General features: G+C 44.5%; 1 protein-coding gene across 1 annotated transcript in view; it reads right to left on the bottom strand.

Annotated features, from left to right (window-relative positions):
• kbtbd12 (kelch repeat and BTB (POZ) domain containing 12) overlaps positions 1–21,136 on the bottom strand; it is a 45,268-nt gene that overhangs the window by 10,839 nt on the left and 13,293 nt on the right. Inside the window, exons 3-4 of the mRNA XM_063068433.1 lie at positions 19,377–19,647; positions 15,745–15,895 (exon numbers count right to left, since the gene is read on the bottom strand). Of these exons, the coding sequence (XP_062924503.1) occupies positions 15,745–15,895; positions 19,377–19,647 (422 nt within the window). The remainder of the gene's footprint in view (positions 1–15,744; positions 15,896–19,376; positions 19,648–21,136) is intronic.

The raw sequence follows: 21,136 nt of genomic DNA, 5'->3' as shown, positions 1-21,136 counted from the left end.
TGCTGAAACATCTCCCTCCCACAGCCTCTCACCCATTGAACATGGGAAGTACAGCACAGTACCTCAGAGCGTAACCATAAGGCGATAAAGTATAGGAGCAGAATTAGGCCATTTGGCCCTTTGATAATGTCTATGCCAAACAAACACAATAGACAATAGGTGCAGGAGTAGGCCATTCAGCCCTTCGAGCCAGCACCACCATTCACGGTGATCATGGCTGATCATCCACAATCAGTACCCTTTTCCTGCCTTCTCCCCATATCCCTTCACTCCGCTATCTTTAAGAGCTCTATCTAACTCTTTTTTGAAAGGATCCAGAGAATTGGCCTCCATTGCCTTCTGAGGCAGAGCATTCCACAGATCCACAACCCTCTGTGTGGAAAAGTTTTTCCTCAACTCCGTTCTAAATTGCCTACCCCTTATTCTTAAACTGTGGCCTCTGGTTCTGGACTCCCCCAATATCTGGAACATGTTTCCTGCCTCTAGTTTATCCAATCCCCTAATAATCTTATATGTTTCAATCAGATCGCCTCTCATCCTTCTAAATTCCAGTGTATACAACCCCAGTCGCTCCAATCTTTCAACATATGACAGTCACGCCATCCCGGGAATTAACCTTGTGAACCTATGCTGCACTTCCTCAATAGCAAGAATGTCCTTCCTCAAATTTGGAGACCAAAACTGTACACAATATTCCAGGTGTGGTCTCACCAGGGCCCTGTACAGCTGCAGAAGGACCTCTTTGCTCTTATACTCAATTCCTCTTGTTATGAAGGCCAGCATGCCATTAGCTTTCTTCACTGCCTGCTGTACCTGCATGCTTACTTTCAGTGACTGATGAACAAGGACAAGGACACCTAGATACCTGTCCTGTCCGATGAATATCCCTGTAATACCTTGGTACTTTCTAACTCCCTCTTAAACACCACTACCTCCATCATCACCGCCGACAGCCCAATCCAGGCACCCACCACACCCGTGTAAAAAATCCTTCCCTGCACAAAGTGCTGGAGGAACTCAGCAGGTCAGGCAACATCTACCGGAGGGGAATAAACAGTTGACGTTTTGTGCCGAAACTCTTCACCAGAAAAGGAGAGGGCAGAAGCCAGAATAAGAATGTTGTGGGGTGGGGACGGAGTACAAGCCGGCAGGTGAAAGATGAGCCCAGGTGAGGGGCTCACGGCTCAGATGCTGCTCAACCCATGGAGGTCAACCGGGAGTTTTTTTCTTGCAAGACACACAAAATGCTGGAGGAACTCAGCAGGTCGGGCAGCATCTATGGAAAGGAATAAACAATCAATGACCAAGACCTTTCAACTTGGCCTGAAATGTCACTGTTTATTCCCCTCCATAGATGCTGTCTGACCTGCTGTGTCCCTCCAGTATTTCGTGTGCCTTCCTCAAGAGATCTTCAGCACCTGCAGAATCTCATGTCTGTGTCCATTTCAAATCTTTTTAGTCTAATTAAGACCAGAAGCTGAACTATGGTCTCCAGAAGCTTGGCTACATGAATCTGGGCTCGTTTCCTTTCTCTAGGGGAAAGGCATACTTTGAGAGTTAACCATCATCTGAAACATTAATACAAGGCCCCACTATCAATGTCATAAATACAAGAAAGTCTGCAGAAGCTGGGAATACAGAATGAGACACACAAAATGCTGAAGGAACTCAGCAAGTCAGGCAGCACCTATGGAATTGAATGAACAGTCAATGTTTCAGGCCGAGACCCTTCTTCAGAACTGAGAAGGAAGGGTGAAGGTGCCTGAATAAAAAGATGGGGAGAGGGGAAGGAGGCTAGCTAGAAGGTGACAGGTGAAGCCAGGTGGCTGAGGAAGGTCAAGGGCTGGAGAGGAAGGAATCTGATAGGAGAGGAGAGAGGACCTTAGGAAAAAGATAAGGAGGAATGCCCAGGCGGAATGATAGGCAGGTGAAAAGAGATTTCAGTTTGAGACCCTTCAGATTGCCCCACACATCTCTTTTAAACTTTCCCTCTCTCACCTTCAATAGCACGTCACATTTTTATATTTCTATATTGCTAGGATGCATCACAACCTGGTATAGAATCTCCCATTTTCCTACATTATATGCTGTGTTGTATGACGTGGGCTATCATGGTCTTTCCATGGCCATTAATGTTCTTGGCAATTTTTCTACAGAAGTGGTTTACCGTTGACCTACTGGGCAGCATCTTCACACAACGGGTGACCCCAGCCGTTATCAACACTCAGGAGATTGTCTGCCTGGTGTCAGTGGTGGCATAACCAGGACGTGCTATGCACCAGCTGCTCATACGGCCATCCACCACCTGCTCCCATGGTTTCACATGACCCTGGAGCCATGGGAAGGGGGGTTTGTGTCTAAGCAGGTGCTCACCTTGCCCAAGGGTGACCTGCAGGCTCGTGGAGGGAAGGAGAGCCTTACCCCTCCTTGGAGACTTACCTCCAACCTGCCACCCAACTCCGATGTACAGATTGAAATAAAAGCTGCAGAGGGTTGTAAACTTCATCTCGGGCATCAACCTCCTCAGCACTGAGGACATCTTCAAGAAGGTAGCATCCATCCAGCCTTAAGAAGGTACTTAGCGGGAGGAGCAAAAGATATCGCCAGAGGTTTTTGTAGACCAGGGCAACTCTTCAAGTTCATCTACGGAACAGTTTAAATCTTCACTTCTTGTGTTTCTTTTTTCCTTTTCAAGGTGGCTGGGGTCCTATCGGAGTTCATAACCCACAGCTGCGCTCAAACTATGTTTTTCACGGTCGTGGATTCTCGCTCTTCGGAACTTGCCAAGTGGCCCACACTTCAGTATCTCTAAGAACAGCTTGGACAATGTGCGTCTTCAGGGTGCAGCCGTGTGGACGACTTGACTCCTTGCCAATGTCACCAACTAAAGCATTTTGGGAGATCGAAACATCAAGATAGCGGGGGTGGCTGTACTCGAGCGATCTCTTTCTCTCTGTCTCAATGGTGAGGGAGAGTCTGCTGATTCTTAAGTTGGGAGAACTCGAATAAGCAACTCTGCAGACTGTAACATCGAAACAGCGAGCTGTTGGCCTCCCCTCTTGCTGCGACAAGAGCAATAACTCTCTCTGCCTTCTCAGTGAGAGAGAGAGGGCCTGTTGAGATGTCGAAGTGTTGGGATGGACAGTAATTTTTGACGGACTCTAGATCATGGTCTTGGAATTGCTTGTATGGTGGGTGGTGGGTGGTGGGGGGGTCTGATACTTCTTGCTGGAACAAGTTGAGGGGAGAGGGAGCATTAATGCTTTGCTGTCGCTTGTGTGCGGGAAGGGGGGGGCTTTGTTTTCTGACATCTTCTGTCATTCATTCTTTGGGGTTTTTTTTTCTCTGTTTCCTGGACATCTGTGAAGAGCGAGAATTTCAGGTTGTATACTGTATACATTCTCTGATATTAAATGGAACCATCAAACCATCAGTAAGAACCCTCAACACATTGCTACCATCAAGGAGAAGGTACAGGAACCTGAAGACACACACTCAATGTTTTAGGAACAGCTTTCTCCCCTCTACCATCAGATTTCTGAAAGGTCCATAAACCCATGAACACCAGCTCACCACTTTGCTTTCTTTTTGTACTATTGTTTTCTTTAATATATATTTCTTACCGTAACATGGTAAATTTTTATGTATTGCACTGTGTTGCTGCCATAAAATAACAAATTTCATGACATATGTCAGCGATTCTAATTTTATCATAGATTCATAGAAAACTACTGCACAGAAGAAGGCTCCTTGGCCTATCTAGTCTATCAAACCAGTTAAATTCCTGTCATCTGCATCCAAAACATAGCCACCCATACCCCTGCCTTCCATGTATTTATCTAAATTTCTATTAAACATTGAAATCGAGCTCACGTACTTATTGGGGAAAAGGCTCTGACTGTCTACCGTACCCATGCCTCTCATAATCTGATAAACTTCTATCAGGCCTCCTCCCACCCCCAGCATAACCTAACCAGAACTAAGCTCCTAACAGCTTCCTGAACTCCCACCCTCCAGAAGCAGAGGCAAGATTACAACAGCTTTTTGTTATCAGTCCATGACATTTTATAATGTATTTCCTAGAGTGAAAATGACTGATACAATGGGGACTAATGGTAAGGTGATTGGGAGAAAGTGAGGAGGGATGTCAGAGATAGGTTGTTTTACACAGAGCGTGATAGGGGTGCAGAACGCCCTGCCAGACGTGATGGTAGAGGCAGCTACATTAGGGACATTTAAAAGACTCTTAGGTGCAATATTGAAAGAAAAGTAGGTAGAAATAATGTTTTCAAGAAGGTCAGCATAACTGCCCCACTAAAGTATTGTCTCTTTCTGTATTTTCTCAACTTTCGACTTAAAGAAGTAGGAGCAGAATTTGGCCATTTGGCCCATCGAGTCTGCTCCACCATTTCATCATGGCTGATCCATTTCCTTCTCAGCCCCAATCTTTTGACTCCTCCCCATAGCCCTTCATGCCCTGACTAACCAGGAATCACCTTCTTGACACACTGACCTTCAACAGTCAGAGCATTGAATATAGAGGGTGGGAAGTTATGTAGTGATCATACAGGGTTGTCAGTGAGGCCACGATTGGAATACTCTATTCATTTTTGGTCAATTTGTTATGGGAAGGTTGAAAAAAACGATGCTTCAAAAAGGCAGCATCCATTATTAAGGACCCCCAATACCCAGGACATGCCCTCTTCTCATTGCTACCATTAGGGAGGAGGTACAGGAGCAAGAAGACACACACTCAATGATTCAGGCCCAGCTTCTTTCCACCTGCCATCCAATTTCTGAATAGATTTTGAACCCACGAATGCTATCTCACCACTTTTTAATTTTTATTATTGTATAATTTATTTAATTTAACTATTTTTATATACGTGTGGTCGCATAACCAGGACTTGTGATACGCACCAGCTGCTCATACAACCATCCACCACCTGCTCCCATGACGTGGCCCAATTGGGGGGGGGGGGTCTAAGCAGGTGCTACACCTTGCCCAAGGGTGACCCACAGGCTAGAGGAGGGAAGGAGTGCCTTACACCTCCTTTAGTTGGGGCACATTTCCGCCTCACCATCTAACAAATACAGAAGCTGAGAAAATAAATATGTAACATCTGAAGTGAATCTTCATCATTTAATTTGTAGCCTGTTGCTGGACTTGTTTATTTTTTCAAATCTCAGGAGAAACAGATGGTTACCCTCTTGACCATTTGGTCCATGTCACTGTCTTCACCACAGTTCATATTGTGACTCATTGTATTAAAATAAATCTCCACTGCCCCTGTGTCCTACAGGGTCTGCTCAGGCATTTTCTTGTTCTGTTTTTTTTAATGTTATTTATTTAGAGGTTAAGCACCAATGCAGGGCTGGAAGATTAGCGATTAGCTTTATGTGTCACATGTATACCAAAACTTAGAAACATACAGTGAAACAACCAACACAGTCCAAGGATGTGCTGAGGGCAGCCCGCAAGTGTTCTGCTGCCAACACAGCATGCCCACAACTCACTAACCCTGACCCATACGTCTTTGGGGTGTGGAAACCAGAGCACCCAGAGGAAACCCACACAGTCATGGGTTGGGGGAGGGGTGGAATGCACAAACTCCTTACAGACAGCAACGGGAACTGAATCCGGATCACGGGCACTACAATAATGTTACGCTATCACGCCACCCCTGCACTCTACTGCATTCAAACCAATGGTAGGGCTTTTCTTTTCATAGAAACATAGAAACATAGAAAATAGGTGCAGGAGTAGGCCATTCGGCCCTTCGAGCCTGCACCGCCATTTATTATGATCATGGCTGATCATCCAACTCAGAACCCAGCCTTCCCTCCATACCCCCTGACCCCTGTAGCCACAAGGGCCATATCTAACTTCCTTTTAAACATAGCTAATGAACTGGCCTCAACAGTTTGCTGTGGCAGAGAATTCCACAGATTCACCACTCTCTGTGTGAAGAAGTTTTTCCTAACCTCGGTCCTAAAAGGCTTCCCCTCTATCCTCAAACTGTGACCCCTCGTTCTAGACCTCCCCAACATCGGGAACAATCTTCCTGCATCTAGCCTGTCCAATCCCTTTAGGATCTTATACGTTTCAATCAGATCCCCCCTCAATCTTCTAAATTCCAACGAGTACAAGCCCAGTTCATCCAGTCTTTCTTCATATGAAAGACTTGCCATCCCAGGAATCAATCTGGTGAACCTTCTTTGTACTCCCTCTATGGCAAAGATGTCTTTCCTCAGATTAGGGGACCAAAACTGCACACAATACTCCAGGTGTGGTCTCACCAAGGCCTTGTACAACTGCAGTAGTACCTCCCTGCTCCTGTACTCGAATCCTCTCGCTATAAATGCCAGCATACCGTTCGCCTTTTTCACCGCCTGCTGTACCTGCATGCCCACTTTCAATGACTGGTGTATAATGACACCCAGGTCTCGTTGCACCTCCCCTTTTCCTAATCGGCCACCATTCAGATAATAATCTGTTTTCCTATTTTTGCCACCAAAGTGGATAACTTCACATTTATCCACATTAAATTGCATCTGCCATGAGTTTGCCCACTCACCCAACCTATCCAAGTCACCCTGCATCCTCTTAGCATCCTCCTCACTGCTAACACTGCCACCCAGCTTCGTGTCATCCGCAAACTTGGAGATGCTGCATTTAATTCCCTCATCCAAGTCATTAATATATATTGTAAACAACTGGGGTCCCAGCACTGAGCCTTGCGGTACCCCACTAGTCACCGCCTGCCATTCTGAAAAGGTCCCGTTTATTCCCACTCTTTGCTTCCTGTCTGCTAACCAATTCTCCACCCACACCAATACCTTACCCCCAATACCGTGTGCTTTAAGTTTGCACACTAATCTCCTATGTGGGACCTTGTCAAAAGCCTTTTGAAAATCCAAATATACCACATCCACTGGTTCTCCCCTATCCACTCTACTAGTTACATCCTCAAAAAATTCTATGAGATTCGTCAGACATGATTTTCCTTTCACAAATCCATGCTGACTTTGTCCGATCATTTCACCGCTTTCCAAATGTGCTGTTATCACATCCTTGATAACTGACTCCAGCAGTTTCCCCACCACCGACGTTAGGCTAACCGGCCTATAATTCCCCGGTTTCTCTCTCCCTCCTTTTTTAAAAAGTGGGGTTACATTAGCCACCCTCCAATCCTCAGGAACTAGTCCAGAATCTAACGAGTTTTGAAAAATTATCACTAATGCATCCACTATTTCTTGGGCCACTTCCTTAAGCACTCTGGGATGCAGACCATCTGGCCCTGGGGATTTATCTGCCTTCAATCCCTTCAATTTACCTAACACCACTTCCCTACTAACATGTATTTCGCTCAGTTCCTCCATCTCACTGGACCCTCTGTCCCTTACTATTTCTGGAAGATTATTTATGTCCTCCTTAGTGAAGACAGAACCAAAGTAATTATTCAATTGGTCTGCCATGTCCTTGCTCCCCATAATCAATTCACCTGTTTCTGTTTGCAGGGGACCTACATTTGTCTTTATCAGTCTTTTCCTTTTTACATATCTATAAAAGCTTTTACAGTCCGTTTTTATGTTCTCTGCCAGTTTTCTCTCATAATCTTTTTTCCCCTTCCTAATTAAGCCCTTTGTCCTCCTCTGCTGAACTCTGAATTTCTCCCAGTCCTCAGGTGAGCCACTTTCTCTGGCTAATTTGTATGCTACTTCTTTGGAATTGATACTATCCCTAATTTCTCTTGTCAACCACGGGTGCACTACCTTCCTTGATTTATTCTTTTGCCAAACTGGGATGAACAATTGTTGTAGTTCATCCATGCAACCTTTAAATGCCTGCCATTGCATATCCACCGTCAATCCTTGAAGTGTCATTTGCCAGTCTATCTTAGCTAATTCATGTCTCATACCTTCAAAGTTACCCCTCTTTAAGTTCAGAACCTTTGTTTCTGAATTAACTACGTCACTCTCCATGTTAATGAAGAATTCCACCATATTATGGTCACTCTTACCCAAGGGGCCTCTCACGACAAGATCGCTAATTAACCCTTCCTCATTGCTCAAAACCCAGTCCCAGGACTTAACCACATTTATAAAGAAATCAAAGAGAAAAAAGCCTTGATTGTTCACTAAATGCCAAGGCAATTGAAATCGATTTGGTCGGGTTCCAAACGAGAGGATTCCGTTGCAGGTCAGCGTTCTTTAATATGGTGGGAACAGCCAAAAACTCATTTAGGCCCCTCATTAGATAGAAGCGGTCTAGTTTAACATTCTTCCTGAACTTTACAGAGAAAGAATATGTTTCTCATTAAATACTCATTATAGTACATCCCCCCCACCACCACGTTAGAATGCTTTCACTTCACAAAAAGGCCTAATTGTTCAATGGGTAATCTGTTTTTCATAACTCACTTCCAACACATCACTGTATCCATGATCTTTGTTTTGACTTCCTCTTTGTCCCCCGTCCCTCTTCCTTTCCAAATGCTCCTTTCTTCCCACATTCTTGTCATGTCAGGCGGTGTTGAAGTACTTACTAATGCAAGCCAGCAAAATCATGAAGGATTCCACCCACCCTGCTCATGGGCTGTTTGTCCCACCCCTGTCAGAGTAGAGACTACGCAACATCTATACCAGGACCACAAAAATCTAAAACAGTTACTTCGTCCAAGTCATCAGGCGAATCAACATCTTCACCCGTTAACCCACCCCACCACTCCTCTCCCTCATTTACAAGTGTAATGCCCTGTTTAAGATTTCTACTGCTAATGTTGTGGGATATTCCATTTAGTAGCTTTTTGTAAAAGCGGCAAGTCCTGCTGGTATAATGTTTTAGTTTTGGCTAAAGATAAGGGGCTGTGATATGCAACTTAGGACTGTTGTGTCAGCCAATCAGAATGATGGAATTGGGAGAAGATTATAGAGAGATATGTGATTTCTGGAGAGACGGAGAGATTTGTGACGGACGCTGGTGGGGGTCTGTGGTCTTTTGGCTGGAGATGCAGAGAAGACCAGGAGAGACCAGGATTCTATCCGACGGGAAGATGTGATTGCAAGGAGTGTTTCGCCAGATGAAGGAGTCTAAGATAAGAAGCTCTACCGGTGATTGGTGATGAGAATTCAGCACCGCGGTAACAGTTAAACCCAGCTTTTGAAAGATATGAGCTCCAATATCATGTGCACATTTAGACTGGTTTACCTGTAATGGGCCCTTTTATTTTTTTCTTTTCTTTCACTTACAACCTGTTTTATAAAGCTGAAATTAGCAAATATACTTGTAAGGGGTTTCTTCTTTTATGTTACTGCGTATGTTGATTAAGATAGCTTCTTTGTTATGTTACATGGTGAGAAAGTCTCCAGCTAGCAGCTTTCTTGGGTTATAACAGATAACAGAATAAATGAACCAATGGGTGTCCACGTTATTTTTTTCTTGGGGTGATATGCTGTCTCATATGGCTGGGAACCAGGGGGTTTTGGCGGGGAGTCGGAGGAGAGACCGTGAGGATGACGGACGTGCAGGAAAGCTCAGGTTGATCACTATGGGTGATCCCGAGCTGCGAGTCGACGGGGTCAGAGTGGTCCCGAAGAGGTCCCTGAGCTCCAACGTGTGCGCGAAGAAATTGAACTTTGATAAGTCTGGCGCCTTTTCCATTCCTTTTTTGTATTGAATTTCTATTAATCTCGTTGAATTAGTAATATCTATAAAGTGTATTTGGTAAATCGTACACTGTGAGCTGGCTGATGACTGATGTTTGAAGCCGAGTCAGGTGGCGTTTGTATAGCAACCGACACAACTGGGAGACGAGGTGAGCGGCGGACAGGGTTTCCCCTGGATAAATACCCAATGTAGCTGAGCGTTACATAGTTCTTTATAATTTTATGCAGTGTATGATCTGTTATTCCTTGCTGACCGATAATTGTGCACGGGCAGTATTTACAAGGCGTTTGTCCAATCGAGGTTCCATTAATCAGAACATCCCAACTTTCCCGTTTGGTTGAACCCCAAATCATACTGGCCCTAGATGTTAGATGTTAAATGTTAGTCCTGACGAAGGGTCTCAGCCCAAAACGTCGACTGTACCTCTTCCTAGAGATGCTGCCTGGCCTGCTGAGTTCACCAGCAACTTTGATGTGTGTGGCCCTAGATATATACTGTTTATGAAAGGTAGCCTTCTCACCATTGGGTTACATGGCTGTTAGCAAAGTTTGCTATCAAGCCAAGTTTGCATATGAGCTCACTGAGTAGGTTAGACCAGCAAGTAAATCATTTTGTTCCCCTTCACACTTGTCAACTGAAGCATGACAATAAACAATCTTGAATCCTGAAAAGCCTGGTTATAGATTCAGCAGCCCTATCTCAGACACAACCCTCCTGACCATCAAGGACATCGTCAAGAGGTGGCGCCTAAGTACTCTTACCATGGGGGACACTGCCCCTTCTCATCGCTACCATCAGGGAGGAGGTACAGGAGCCTGAAGACCTACATTCAATGATTTAGAAATAGCTTCTTCCCATTCACCATCAGAATTCAAATGGTTCAATTTAATATCAGTGAATGTATACAATATACAACCTAAAATTCTTACTCATCACAGAGACAGACAATGAATCTCTGAACACTACCTAGTTACTCCTCTTTCACAAAAAAATTATTTTACTATTTATATAATGGTGCCAGAGTCCTAGGTCTTGGGCAAGGTTTGTAAACTCTGTAGTTCATGTTAAGATGTGTTTCTGGTTTTTGGTCATTCGTTTTATTATTGCTATTTTGTGTGATTTTGAATCAGGGTGACATGCAGATAATGAATGCTGAGCTGAACTAGATATCCCTGGACTCTTTCATAAAAAGATAGAAACATAGAAAACCTACAGCACAATACAGGGCCCTTCGTCCACAAAGCTGTACTGAACATGTCCTTACCTGAGAAATTACCTAGGGTTACCCATAGCCCTCTATTTTTCTGAGCTCCATATACCTGTCCAGGAGTCTGTTAAAAGACCCTATTGTATCCACCTCAACCACCGTCGCTGGCAGCCCATTCCATGCACTCACCACTCTCTGAGTAAAAAACTTACCCCTGACATCTCCTCTGTACCTACTTCCAAGTACCTTAAAACACCTTCGATTTGGTGTTTTATCTTCTGTGCTCCATGCCTTTTTTTAATTACCATTTGCACAGGTAGTTTTTGTTTTGCATGTGGGGGAGGAGTATGTTTAATGTTTATTCTTTGAATAGGTTCCATGGTGTTTCTTTGTTTTGTGGCTGTCTGTGGGAAGATGAATCTCAGGGTTGTATACTGCGTACAGACATTGATAATAAATGTACTTTGAATCTTTGAACTTTTTCTCTGCTGTCACAAAACAATTAAAAACTGTTGAAATTTGAATTAGGCCACTGTTTTTCTTGCACTATGTTAATAAAGGCTGATCAGCACCTCAATTTAGAACCTTAAAGAGATTTGGCACTTCACCAAATACTGCAACACACTTCTACAAGTGCACTGTTGAATCCTGACTGGTTGCACCATTGCCTTGTGTGGTATTCCTAAAGCACGGGAGTACGAGAGGCTGCACAGTCATGGATGCAGCCCGGTCGATCATTGTCACAGCCTGCTGAGTCATGGGCATGGCCCTCCCCACTATTGAGAGTGTCAGGAAGGTCACATCTATCATCAGGAATCTCATCTTCCCACAGCTACCATCAGGCAGGAGGTACTGAAGTCTGAAGTCCTACGCCACCAGGTTCAGGAACAGCTGCTCCCTTCTGTTCATATGTTAAGCGAATGCACCTAACATTCTCTATGTCTGTGTCCGACATCTCCCCAATCACCTTAAAGTTATGCCCCCTCGTATTACCCTTCCTATAACAGAGTAACCAAAAATGAACAAAGTATTTCAAATCCGGCCTCACCCATGCCCTATGTGATTGTTACAGAACCTCCCAACTTCGCCACGACGCCAAGGTAGCATAGTGGTTGGCACATTATTACAGCACGGGGCGTTCCGGAGTTGGGAGTTCAATTCCAGCACCATTCCGTAAGGAGTCTCTGTACGTCCTCCCCATGGAATGCCTGGGTTTTCCCTGGGTCTTCCGGTTTTCCCCCCCCCCACAGTCCAAAGACGTACCGGGAAGGTCAATAGGTCATTGGAAATTGTCCCATGAGTAAGTTAGAGTTAATGGGGGATTGTGGGGTTGCTGAACCATGGCTCGAAGGGTCAGAAGGGCCTACTCCTCACAATGTCACAAACAAACAGATAGATAAGTAAATAAATAAATATATGAAGAGGCACAGAACACTTTAGCAGAACAGTTATGTCGAACTTCCCTAAAATATTAGATCTGCCCCAACTGGGGAAGGGAGCCCTGAATCAAAAGAGCATGGTAGTTTGGTTAGGATAATGGTTTACAGCAGCGGTCCCCAACCACTGGGCCGTGGACCGGTACCGGGCCGCAAAGCATGTGCTACCCGGCCGCGAGGAAACGATATGAGTCAGCTGCACCTTTCCTCATTCCCTGTCACGCACTGTCGAACTTGAACATAGGGTTGCCAACTGTCCCGTATTTGCCGGGACATCCCGTATATTGGGCTAAATTGGTTTGTCCCATACGGGACCGCCCTTGTCCCGTATTTCCCCCGTTCCTATGAAACCTTTCGTGCTGAAATGGCGCAAAGTGAAGAAGCAATTACCATTAATTTATATGGGAAAAATTTTTGAGCGTTTCCAGACCCAAAAAATAACCTAACAAATCATACCAAATAACACATAAAACCGAAAATAAACAACAGTAACATATAGTAAAAGCAGGAATGATATGATAAATACACAGCCTATATAAAGTAGAAATAGCGTATGTACAGTGTAGTCGGGAAGATGAATGGAAAACCGATTTGTGGGGAAAAAATCAGCACGTACGCGCACATCACATGCACACACAGGTGCCCTCACAAGGCTTCATGGTCATGGTAGTCTTTCCTGTGGTAAAGTGTCCCGCGATTTGACTGCTACTTTTGTCCCTTATTTGGGAGTGAGAAAGTTAGCAACCCTAATTGTAAAAGACATGTTGAGGTGAGTTTAACCCTACTTGAACACCCCCCCCCCCCACCGGGTCAGCCAGTCCGCAAGAATATTGTCAATATTAAACTGGTCCGCAGTGCAAAAAAGGCTGGGGACCCCTGGTTTACAGTGACAATGATTTGGTTCAATTCTTGCCGATGTTTGTAAAGAATTCATAGGTTCTCTCTGTGACTGAGTGAGTTTCCGCTAGGTGCTCTGGTTTCCACATTCCAAAGATGTACGGGTTAGGATAAGTAAATTGTGGGCATGCTCTATTGGCGCCTGAAGCATGGTGACACCTGAAGGTTGCTCCCACCACATCTTGGGACTGTGTTGACCGTTGATGTATTGCACTCTGTGTTTCAAACGGCCAAACTCTATGTTTTATAACCCGAAAGCATCACCACTCAGCACAAAGACAGCTTATAAAACCATTGAATGGTTCCCAAGGACGGTAAGTTGGACTCTTGCCCTCACAATCTACCTCATTATGATCTTGCACCTTATTATCTACCTGCACTGCACTTTCTCTTTAACTGTAACACTCTATTCTGCATTCTGTTATTGTTTTCCCTTCTACTACCTCAGTGCAATGTTGTAATGAACTGATCTGAATATAAGACAAGGTTTTCACAGTAGCTTGGTACTTGTAACAATTAGAGACCAATTACATTTAGTAACAACAAACACAAGAGATTCTGCAGATGCTAGAAATCTTGAGCATCACACAGAAAAAGATGAATGGCCTTGATAGAGTGCATGTGGAGAGGATGTTTCCTATGGTGGGAGAGTTTAAGACCAGAATAGAGAGGCACCCTTTTAGAACAAGAGATCAGGAGGAATTCTTTAGCCAGAGAGTGGTGAATCTGTGGAATTCTTTGCCAGGCAGCTATGGAGGCCAAATCCTTATGTATATTTAAGGCAAAGGTTGATAGGTTCTTGATCAGTCCGGGCATGAGCAGTCCAGGAGCCTGGAGCCGAGAGGAAAATTGGATCAGACATGATGAAATGGTGGAGCAGACTCAATGGGCCAAATGGCCTAATTCTGCTTCAGTATCTTATGGTCTATGGTCTTAAAATGCTGGAGGAACTCAGTGTCAGTCAGTGTCCACGGAGAGGAAAAATCAGTCGATGTTTCAGGTCATCAGGACTGGAAATAGAGAAGGCAGAAGCCAAAATAAAAAGGTGGGGATGAAGCATCAAGCTGGCAGGCAGTAGTTGGGCCTGAAGAAGGGTCTCGGCCTGAAATGTCAACTGTTTGCTCTTTCCTATAGACGCTGCCTGGCCTGCTGAGTTCCTCCAGCATTTTGTTTGTGTTGCAGGCGAGAGGCGAGGGGGAATGTGGTTGGGTGGAGGAGGGGAGATGATGTGAGAAGCTGAGAACTGATGGGTAGAAGAGGCAAAGGGCTGAAGATGAACAAATCTGACAGGAGAGGACCATGGGAGCAAGGGAACCAGAGGGAGATGAAATGGGGAGGTAAGAAGAAGTGTTGAGAGGGGAGATGGAATGGGAAATGGAAAAAGAGAGGAGGGGGAAGGGTAAAATTACCAGAAGATGAAGAAATCCACGTTCATACCGTCAGGCTACCCAGAAGGAATATGAGGTGTTGCTCCTCCAACCAGAGTGTTGCCTCATCATGGCAGTAGAGGAAGTTAAGGGCGGACATGAATGCAGAACCCAGAAAGTCCCTCCTGGTGAAGCAGAGTTTAAGGGAACTCCCTGAAGGACCTTCTCTGCCCTGAAGAAACCCAGAACAGATTGAGTGGCCTCTTTGCCGAGCATCTGGTTTTAGTGTGTACTCTGTGCATTGGCCACTGTCAGTCCAACGGACATCGTCCACATGTGACTCCACTACTCTGGCTCATTGGCTCTTAATGGCTGTCACAAATGTCTATCATCACCCACAGCCCAATTACAAACTAGGAAAAACATTCCAACATCCAGACTGCAGATGCTGTGTGAGGAACCATAAATCCATAAGACATAGAGTCATAGAGCACTACAGCACAGAAATAGGCCCTTTGGCCCATCTAGTCCATGCCAAACTGTTATCCTGCCTATTCCCATTGACCTGCACCCAGATCATAGCCCTCTATACTCCATCCACCCATGTACCTATCCAAATTTCTCTTGCATCCACAACTTGCTCTGACAGCTTGTGGTGGATGCGGGTTTGATTTCATCATCTCATTGCCCCCAGTCTTGGTGTCACCTGCAAATTTGCTGATCCAGTTTACCATCTTATCGTCCAGATCATTGGTATAGATGACAAGCAACAACAGACTTAACACCAATCGCCGCGGTACTCCACTAGTCACAGGAGCAGATTTAGGCCATTTGGCCCATCGAGTCTGTCCCCCATTCGATCATGGCTGATTATTTTTTCCTCTCAACCCCATTCTCCCCATAACATTTGACACTCTTATTAATCAAGAACTACCAATCTTCACTTTAAATATACCCAATGACTTGCCTTTTGGTTTATTTGGCAATGAATTCACCACGCTCTGGCTAAAGAAATTCTTCCTCATTTCTGTTCTAAAGAATGCCCTTCTATTGTCCTTTCTGGGGCATTCCCCCATTCTATGATGATATTGAGAGGATCTAGAAGGCAGGTGTGGCAAGGTGACACTGGCTAGGATGCTAAAGTTTGGTCGATGCCTCATTCCTTACCCAGGACATAAATCTCCCGATTGAGGACAGCGGTACTGAAGCGATATTTGGAGAAACGCATGGGTCCGCATTCTGTCCACTTGTCCCTCCTTGGGTCATAGCGGAACATCCTGTTGCTGAGCCAATCAGGTTCATCGTCAGGGAGGTCCATCTGCAGAGCAGAAAGCACGGCAAGGAAGCCCGAAGGGGCTAGCGTCACAGGAAGACTCGCCAAACCGCCAACCAACACGGATCGCCCGTCCCGTGAGCATAACTAAACACACTCATCAGTGTCATGCAGAAGATGCTGGAAGGAACTCAGTGGGCCAGGCAACATCTGTGGAGGTATCTACAAGGCCACTCTCAGGTCGGAGGAGCAACACCTTATATTCTAATGGCATGAGCACCAATTTCTATAACTCCTAGTTATTTCTTCCCCCCTCCATCTTCTCTTTTCTTCTGTTCTCCGTTCTGGCTCCCCTCATTCCCCTTCTCTTCTCCTCACCTGTGTATCACCTCCCCCTGATGCCCCTCCTCCTTTCCTTTCTCCCATGGTCCACTCACCTTCCCTATCAGAATCATTCGCTTTCAGTCCTTAACTTCTTTCACCCATCACCTCCCAGCATCCTACTTCACCCTCTCCCCAACTCACCTAACTTCCCCCTCACCTGATCTCACCTATCACTTGCTACCTTGAATTTCTTCCCACTCCTCAACTTCATATTCTAGCTTTTTATTCCTTTCTTTCCAGTCCTGTTGAAGGGCCTCAGCCTGAAACAGCGACTGTTTATTCTCCTCCATAGATGCTGTCTAACCTGCTGAATCTCTTGTGTTTGTAATCAGTGGAGGGAAATGGCCATTTGATGTTATGGGTTAAGACCCTTCATCTGAGTGGAAAATAGAGGGTAGGGATGGCCATTGTAAACAGGTGGAGGGAAAAGGTGAAGCCAAACTCAAAGTTGAGTTTGTCATCTGCGAAAGTCCATGTGGGTACAGGTGCCATGAAAAACCTCCAGCAGCATCAATAGTACAGAGCATCAGAGCAGGGGCCAAGTGTATGGTCATGCACTTTGGAAGAACAAATAAAGAATTAGACTACTTTCTGGGAAAATTCTGAAACCAGAAGTGCAAAGGGACTTGGGAGACCTCGTGCAGTATTTCCTGAAGTCTAACTTTCAGATTGAGTCAGTGGTAAGGAAGGCAAATGCAATGTTAGCATTCATTTCGAGAGGACTAGAATATAAAAGCAAGGCTGTAATGCTGGGACTTTTTAAGGTGGTGGTCAGACCACATTTGTTATATACTGAGCAGTTTTGGGCTCCTTATCTAAGAAAGAATGGGCTGGCATTGGAGAGAGAGTCCAGAGGTGGTTCGCAAGAATTATCCTGGGAGTGAAAGGGTTAACATTTGAGGAGTGTAGAGGACTCTGGGCCTGTACTCACTGGAGTTTAGAAGGATGAGGGTGGATCTCATTGCGATCTACTGATTATTGAAAGGCCTAGACATGGAGAGAAAGTTTCCTGCAGAGGGAGAATCAATGACCAGAGGGCACAGTCTCAAAATACAAGGATGTTCCTTTAGACCAAAGATGAAGATGAACTTCTTTAGCCAGAAGGTGATGAATCCGTGGAATTCACTGCCACAGATGGCTGTGGAGGCCAAGTCATTGGGTATATTTAATAGGTTCTTAATTAGTCAGGGCATCAAAGGTTATGGGGAGAAGGCAGGAGAATGGTGTTGAGAAGTAAAATAGATCAACCATGATGGAATGGTGAAGCAGATTTGATGGGCTGAATGGCCTAATTCTGCTCCTATGTCTTATGGTCTTAAGGTTTACAAAGGGATATGTGGATCTGGGTGAGGCAGATGGAAGACATTACTATTTTCACTCTTTCTTCCTCTACCCTTCCCTCCTCCTCCTCCTCATACTTGTACTTTTCCTCCATCTTTCAGTTCCGATATCTCAACATTTGAGACCCTTGATGCAGTTAACAGTCCCGATGCAGGGTTTTAACCCAACGTGCCAACAATCCCTTTCTCCTCGGCAGATGCTCCTTCACTATCTGAGTTCCTTCAGCAGGTCGTTGATAGCTCCTGGTAAAATCACAGCATGCAAAGACATTCAGCATATCCATATCGGCTCAGACAGCTCCCAGACAGCAGGGAAGAACCTGTGCCTAAACTGATGATAACCTTCTAAGAAAATTCTTTCATGTGTCATGGTAATTTTGAACAGATATTATCATTCATTAATGAATTAGTAACAATAATTATTTCTCTTCAAGAAAAAGGATAAGTCTTGTTGCTTTCCAAAGTTCAAAGTTTAAAGTAAATTTATTACCAAAGTACATATAGTACAGTGCAAAAGTCTTACACATACACACAGAGCTAGGAATCCTAAGACTTTTGTACAGTACTGTAGTAATTTTATGTATTGCACTGTACTGCTCTCACAAAAAAAACAGACTTCATGACATATGAGTGATGATAAACCTGACTCTGATATGGGTCTCTATTGTGGACTGAGAATGGAAAGGGGGCAGGGAGAGGGGAATCATGGTTGGGAAAACGGGAAGGGAGAGGAGAGAAGAGAGGGTGTGGGAAGCATCATAGAGACATTCTGTAATGATCAATAAACCAGTTCCTTAGAATCAAATGACCTTGCCTGGTGTCTCAGGGCTGGATGCGTCTGCACACGCGCCAACCCCCACCCCTGGCATCCCTTCTCTGCCACCTGTCCCACACCCCTCCTGCGGTCCTCCACCCTCACCACTCTCAACATCCTTTGCTCCCGCCAGATTTACGCTTCACGTGGACAGACAGAAGTCAAAGAACCTGTACTGTACTGTTTAGGTATACATAAATAGCTAGGATACCTAAGACTTTTGCACAGTGCTGTATTTGTCAACGTGGAGCACTTCCCTGCTCCCTTCCCACTCTCAGTCCATGGGTGACCCAAATCAGAATCAGGTTTATCATCGCTCACATACATCATGAAATTCTTTATTTGCGACAGCAGTTCACAGCAATACATAAAATTATTACAGTACTATGCAAAGGTCTTAGGCACACTAGCTATACATATATATGCTTAAAACTTTTGCACAGGACTGTATTAATCACCGTATACAATTTTCTTGCAGGTATAGTCACTAAATAGAAGAAAAGGAAATAATAATAATAAAAAATAAATAAGCATGTCTTCATTGGTTTACTACTAATAAAGTACAACAAGGTCAGATTGAAATAAATGCAGCATGAAACGTGTAATTACCATTAACAACCAACACACTTGAGGGTGTGCTGAGGGCAGCCCGCAAGTGCGCCACACATTCTGGCGCCTACACAGCATGCCTGCGATGCTCAGCGAAACAACACAGAACACAACAAGCAACAACATTTCTCCCCATCACCTGCCCATCCATGCACATTCACAGTCCTCTAACCTCAAGATAGCCTGCTTTGGGCTCCAGCATCCAGTGAACTGGTTCAAAAATTACAACCTGCTAAGCAATGATTATTATTTGAGGAATCGAGGGGTAGCACTGCATGCTGTGTGCCGGCAAAATGATTGCATCTGCCAACTTGGGCACGCGTGCCCATAGGTTCGCCACCTTGAGTATTTGCATGCACAGCTCTGCAAGCAACTTAACCTGGGGTGTCCATCCTCCCATCACATAGATCTGGTTGCCCACGGTGACCGTTCCATGACATGCCAAAGGCAAGGGTAACGGTGCAACGCTCCTCCATTGGCCTGTCTCCAGGATGCACTTGTCCACGCAGTTTGTGATCATGTACCTATTCTTCAACTTCATCTGGCCTCCGATGAGGTACAGATTGCCCTGGACCGTGCCCACACTGTAGAGCTCTCGGAAGGGAGCAGTGCAAAGCTTCTCCCAGTACTGGTTTCCACGAACGTGGTACCTGAATAGTGTGCAATAGATGACCGTTAACAGTAATTCCTAAAATAGTTAACCTGTTCACTTGACTAATTACTCCACCATAGGTACCAGCCTCTGCAGCATCGAAGACGCCTTAAAATGGTGGCATCCATCATTAAGGACTCCGATCACCTAGGACATGCCCTCTTCTCATTAGTACTAAGGAGCAGGTACAGGAGCCTGAAGATATGGACTCATAGCTTCAGGAACAGCGTCTTCCCTTCCGCCATCAGATTTCTGAACAGTCTGAAAATAATGAATTCTATCGCACCAATTGGCCTCTTTTTGCATAAACCAATAAGTAGTATTTATATATAATTACTATTCTAAAATATATTTTATATTATACATACAGTGTCATTTTATGTACATACAATCAGTCTATGTATATAAGCTAATCTTATGAAAATACAGTTCAACCCGCTGCTCCGTAAGGTTTACTTGTCTCTGCGCTGAACATAGGCCTAACGAAAGGCCTTCTAGATCACCTGCAGTGATGAACTGGCTTCATGGCTGTGGAGTCACTTTCATGAATTTCAGTTCAAAACACGACTTTGCCTACTTTTATTGTTTGCCTGACTTGTTTTTTGTTTCTCTATACATTCGGTGTTTGTCGGTCTTTTTTACGGGTTCTGTTGGGTTTCTTTGTTTCGTGGCTGCCTGTAATGAGACGAATCTCAAGATTGTATACAGTATACATACTTTGATAATAAATGTACCTTGAACTCAATAGTTACTTGTACATTATGATTTATAGGATTGTTTTTATATTTATATGTATTACATTTTCTAATTGTGTCGCTTGTGCTTTTTTTTTTAAAAAGCTGTATGAGATTGGGAAAACAATCATTCTGTTTCCTTTACATTCCTGTACTGAAGCAAGGCAATAGACAGTCTTGAATCTTGAGTATATTTCTTGCTGTGATTTCTAGTATATTTTTGCACTGTACTGCATAGCTGCCACAAAACAACAAATTTAACAACATACGTCAGTGATAATAAACCTGATTCTGATTCTCATTCTGAATTCTGGCCATGAAACAATTATTCCACCATTAGCAATTGAAGGAATTGTTATAAAATGCTCGTGGATCTCAGCAGGTCAGGCAGCATCTACGCAGGAAAATGAATAGTTGGCATTTCAAACTGATTCTCTTCACAGATCCAGAAATCCATCAAGAGTCATAGAGCACCACAGCACAGAAGTAGGCCTTTCTGCCCATCTAGTTTGATCTGCCTAGGACCATCTACCTGCACCCGGACCATATCACTCAAACCCCTCCCATCCATGTACATACCCAAACTAACCTGAACTTGTGTGCAGTTCAGCCAGCCCAGCTCCAGGAAGGATGTGATTAAGTCAGAGAGGCTGCAGAATGGATTCATGAGGATGTTGTCTGGACTGGAGAGCTTGAGTTAAAAGGAGATCTGAATACTCTGAGGCGGCTTTCCCAGAAGCCAAGGAGGCTTAG

This window comes from Mobula hypostoma, chromosome 15 (assembly GCF_963921235.1).
Source record: "Mobula hypostoma chromosome 15, sMobHyp1.1, whole genome shotgun sequence".
Taxonomy (NCBI): Eukaryota; Metazoa; Chordata; class Chondrichthyes; order Myliobatiformes; family Myliobatidae; genus Mobula; species Mobula hypostoma.
The sequence above is the reverse complement of the archived record's forward strand: the minus strand, read 5'-3'. Positions and strand labels throughout refer to the sequence as shown.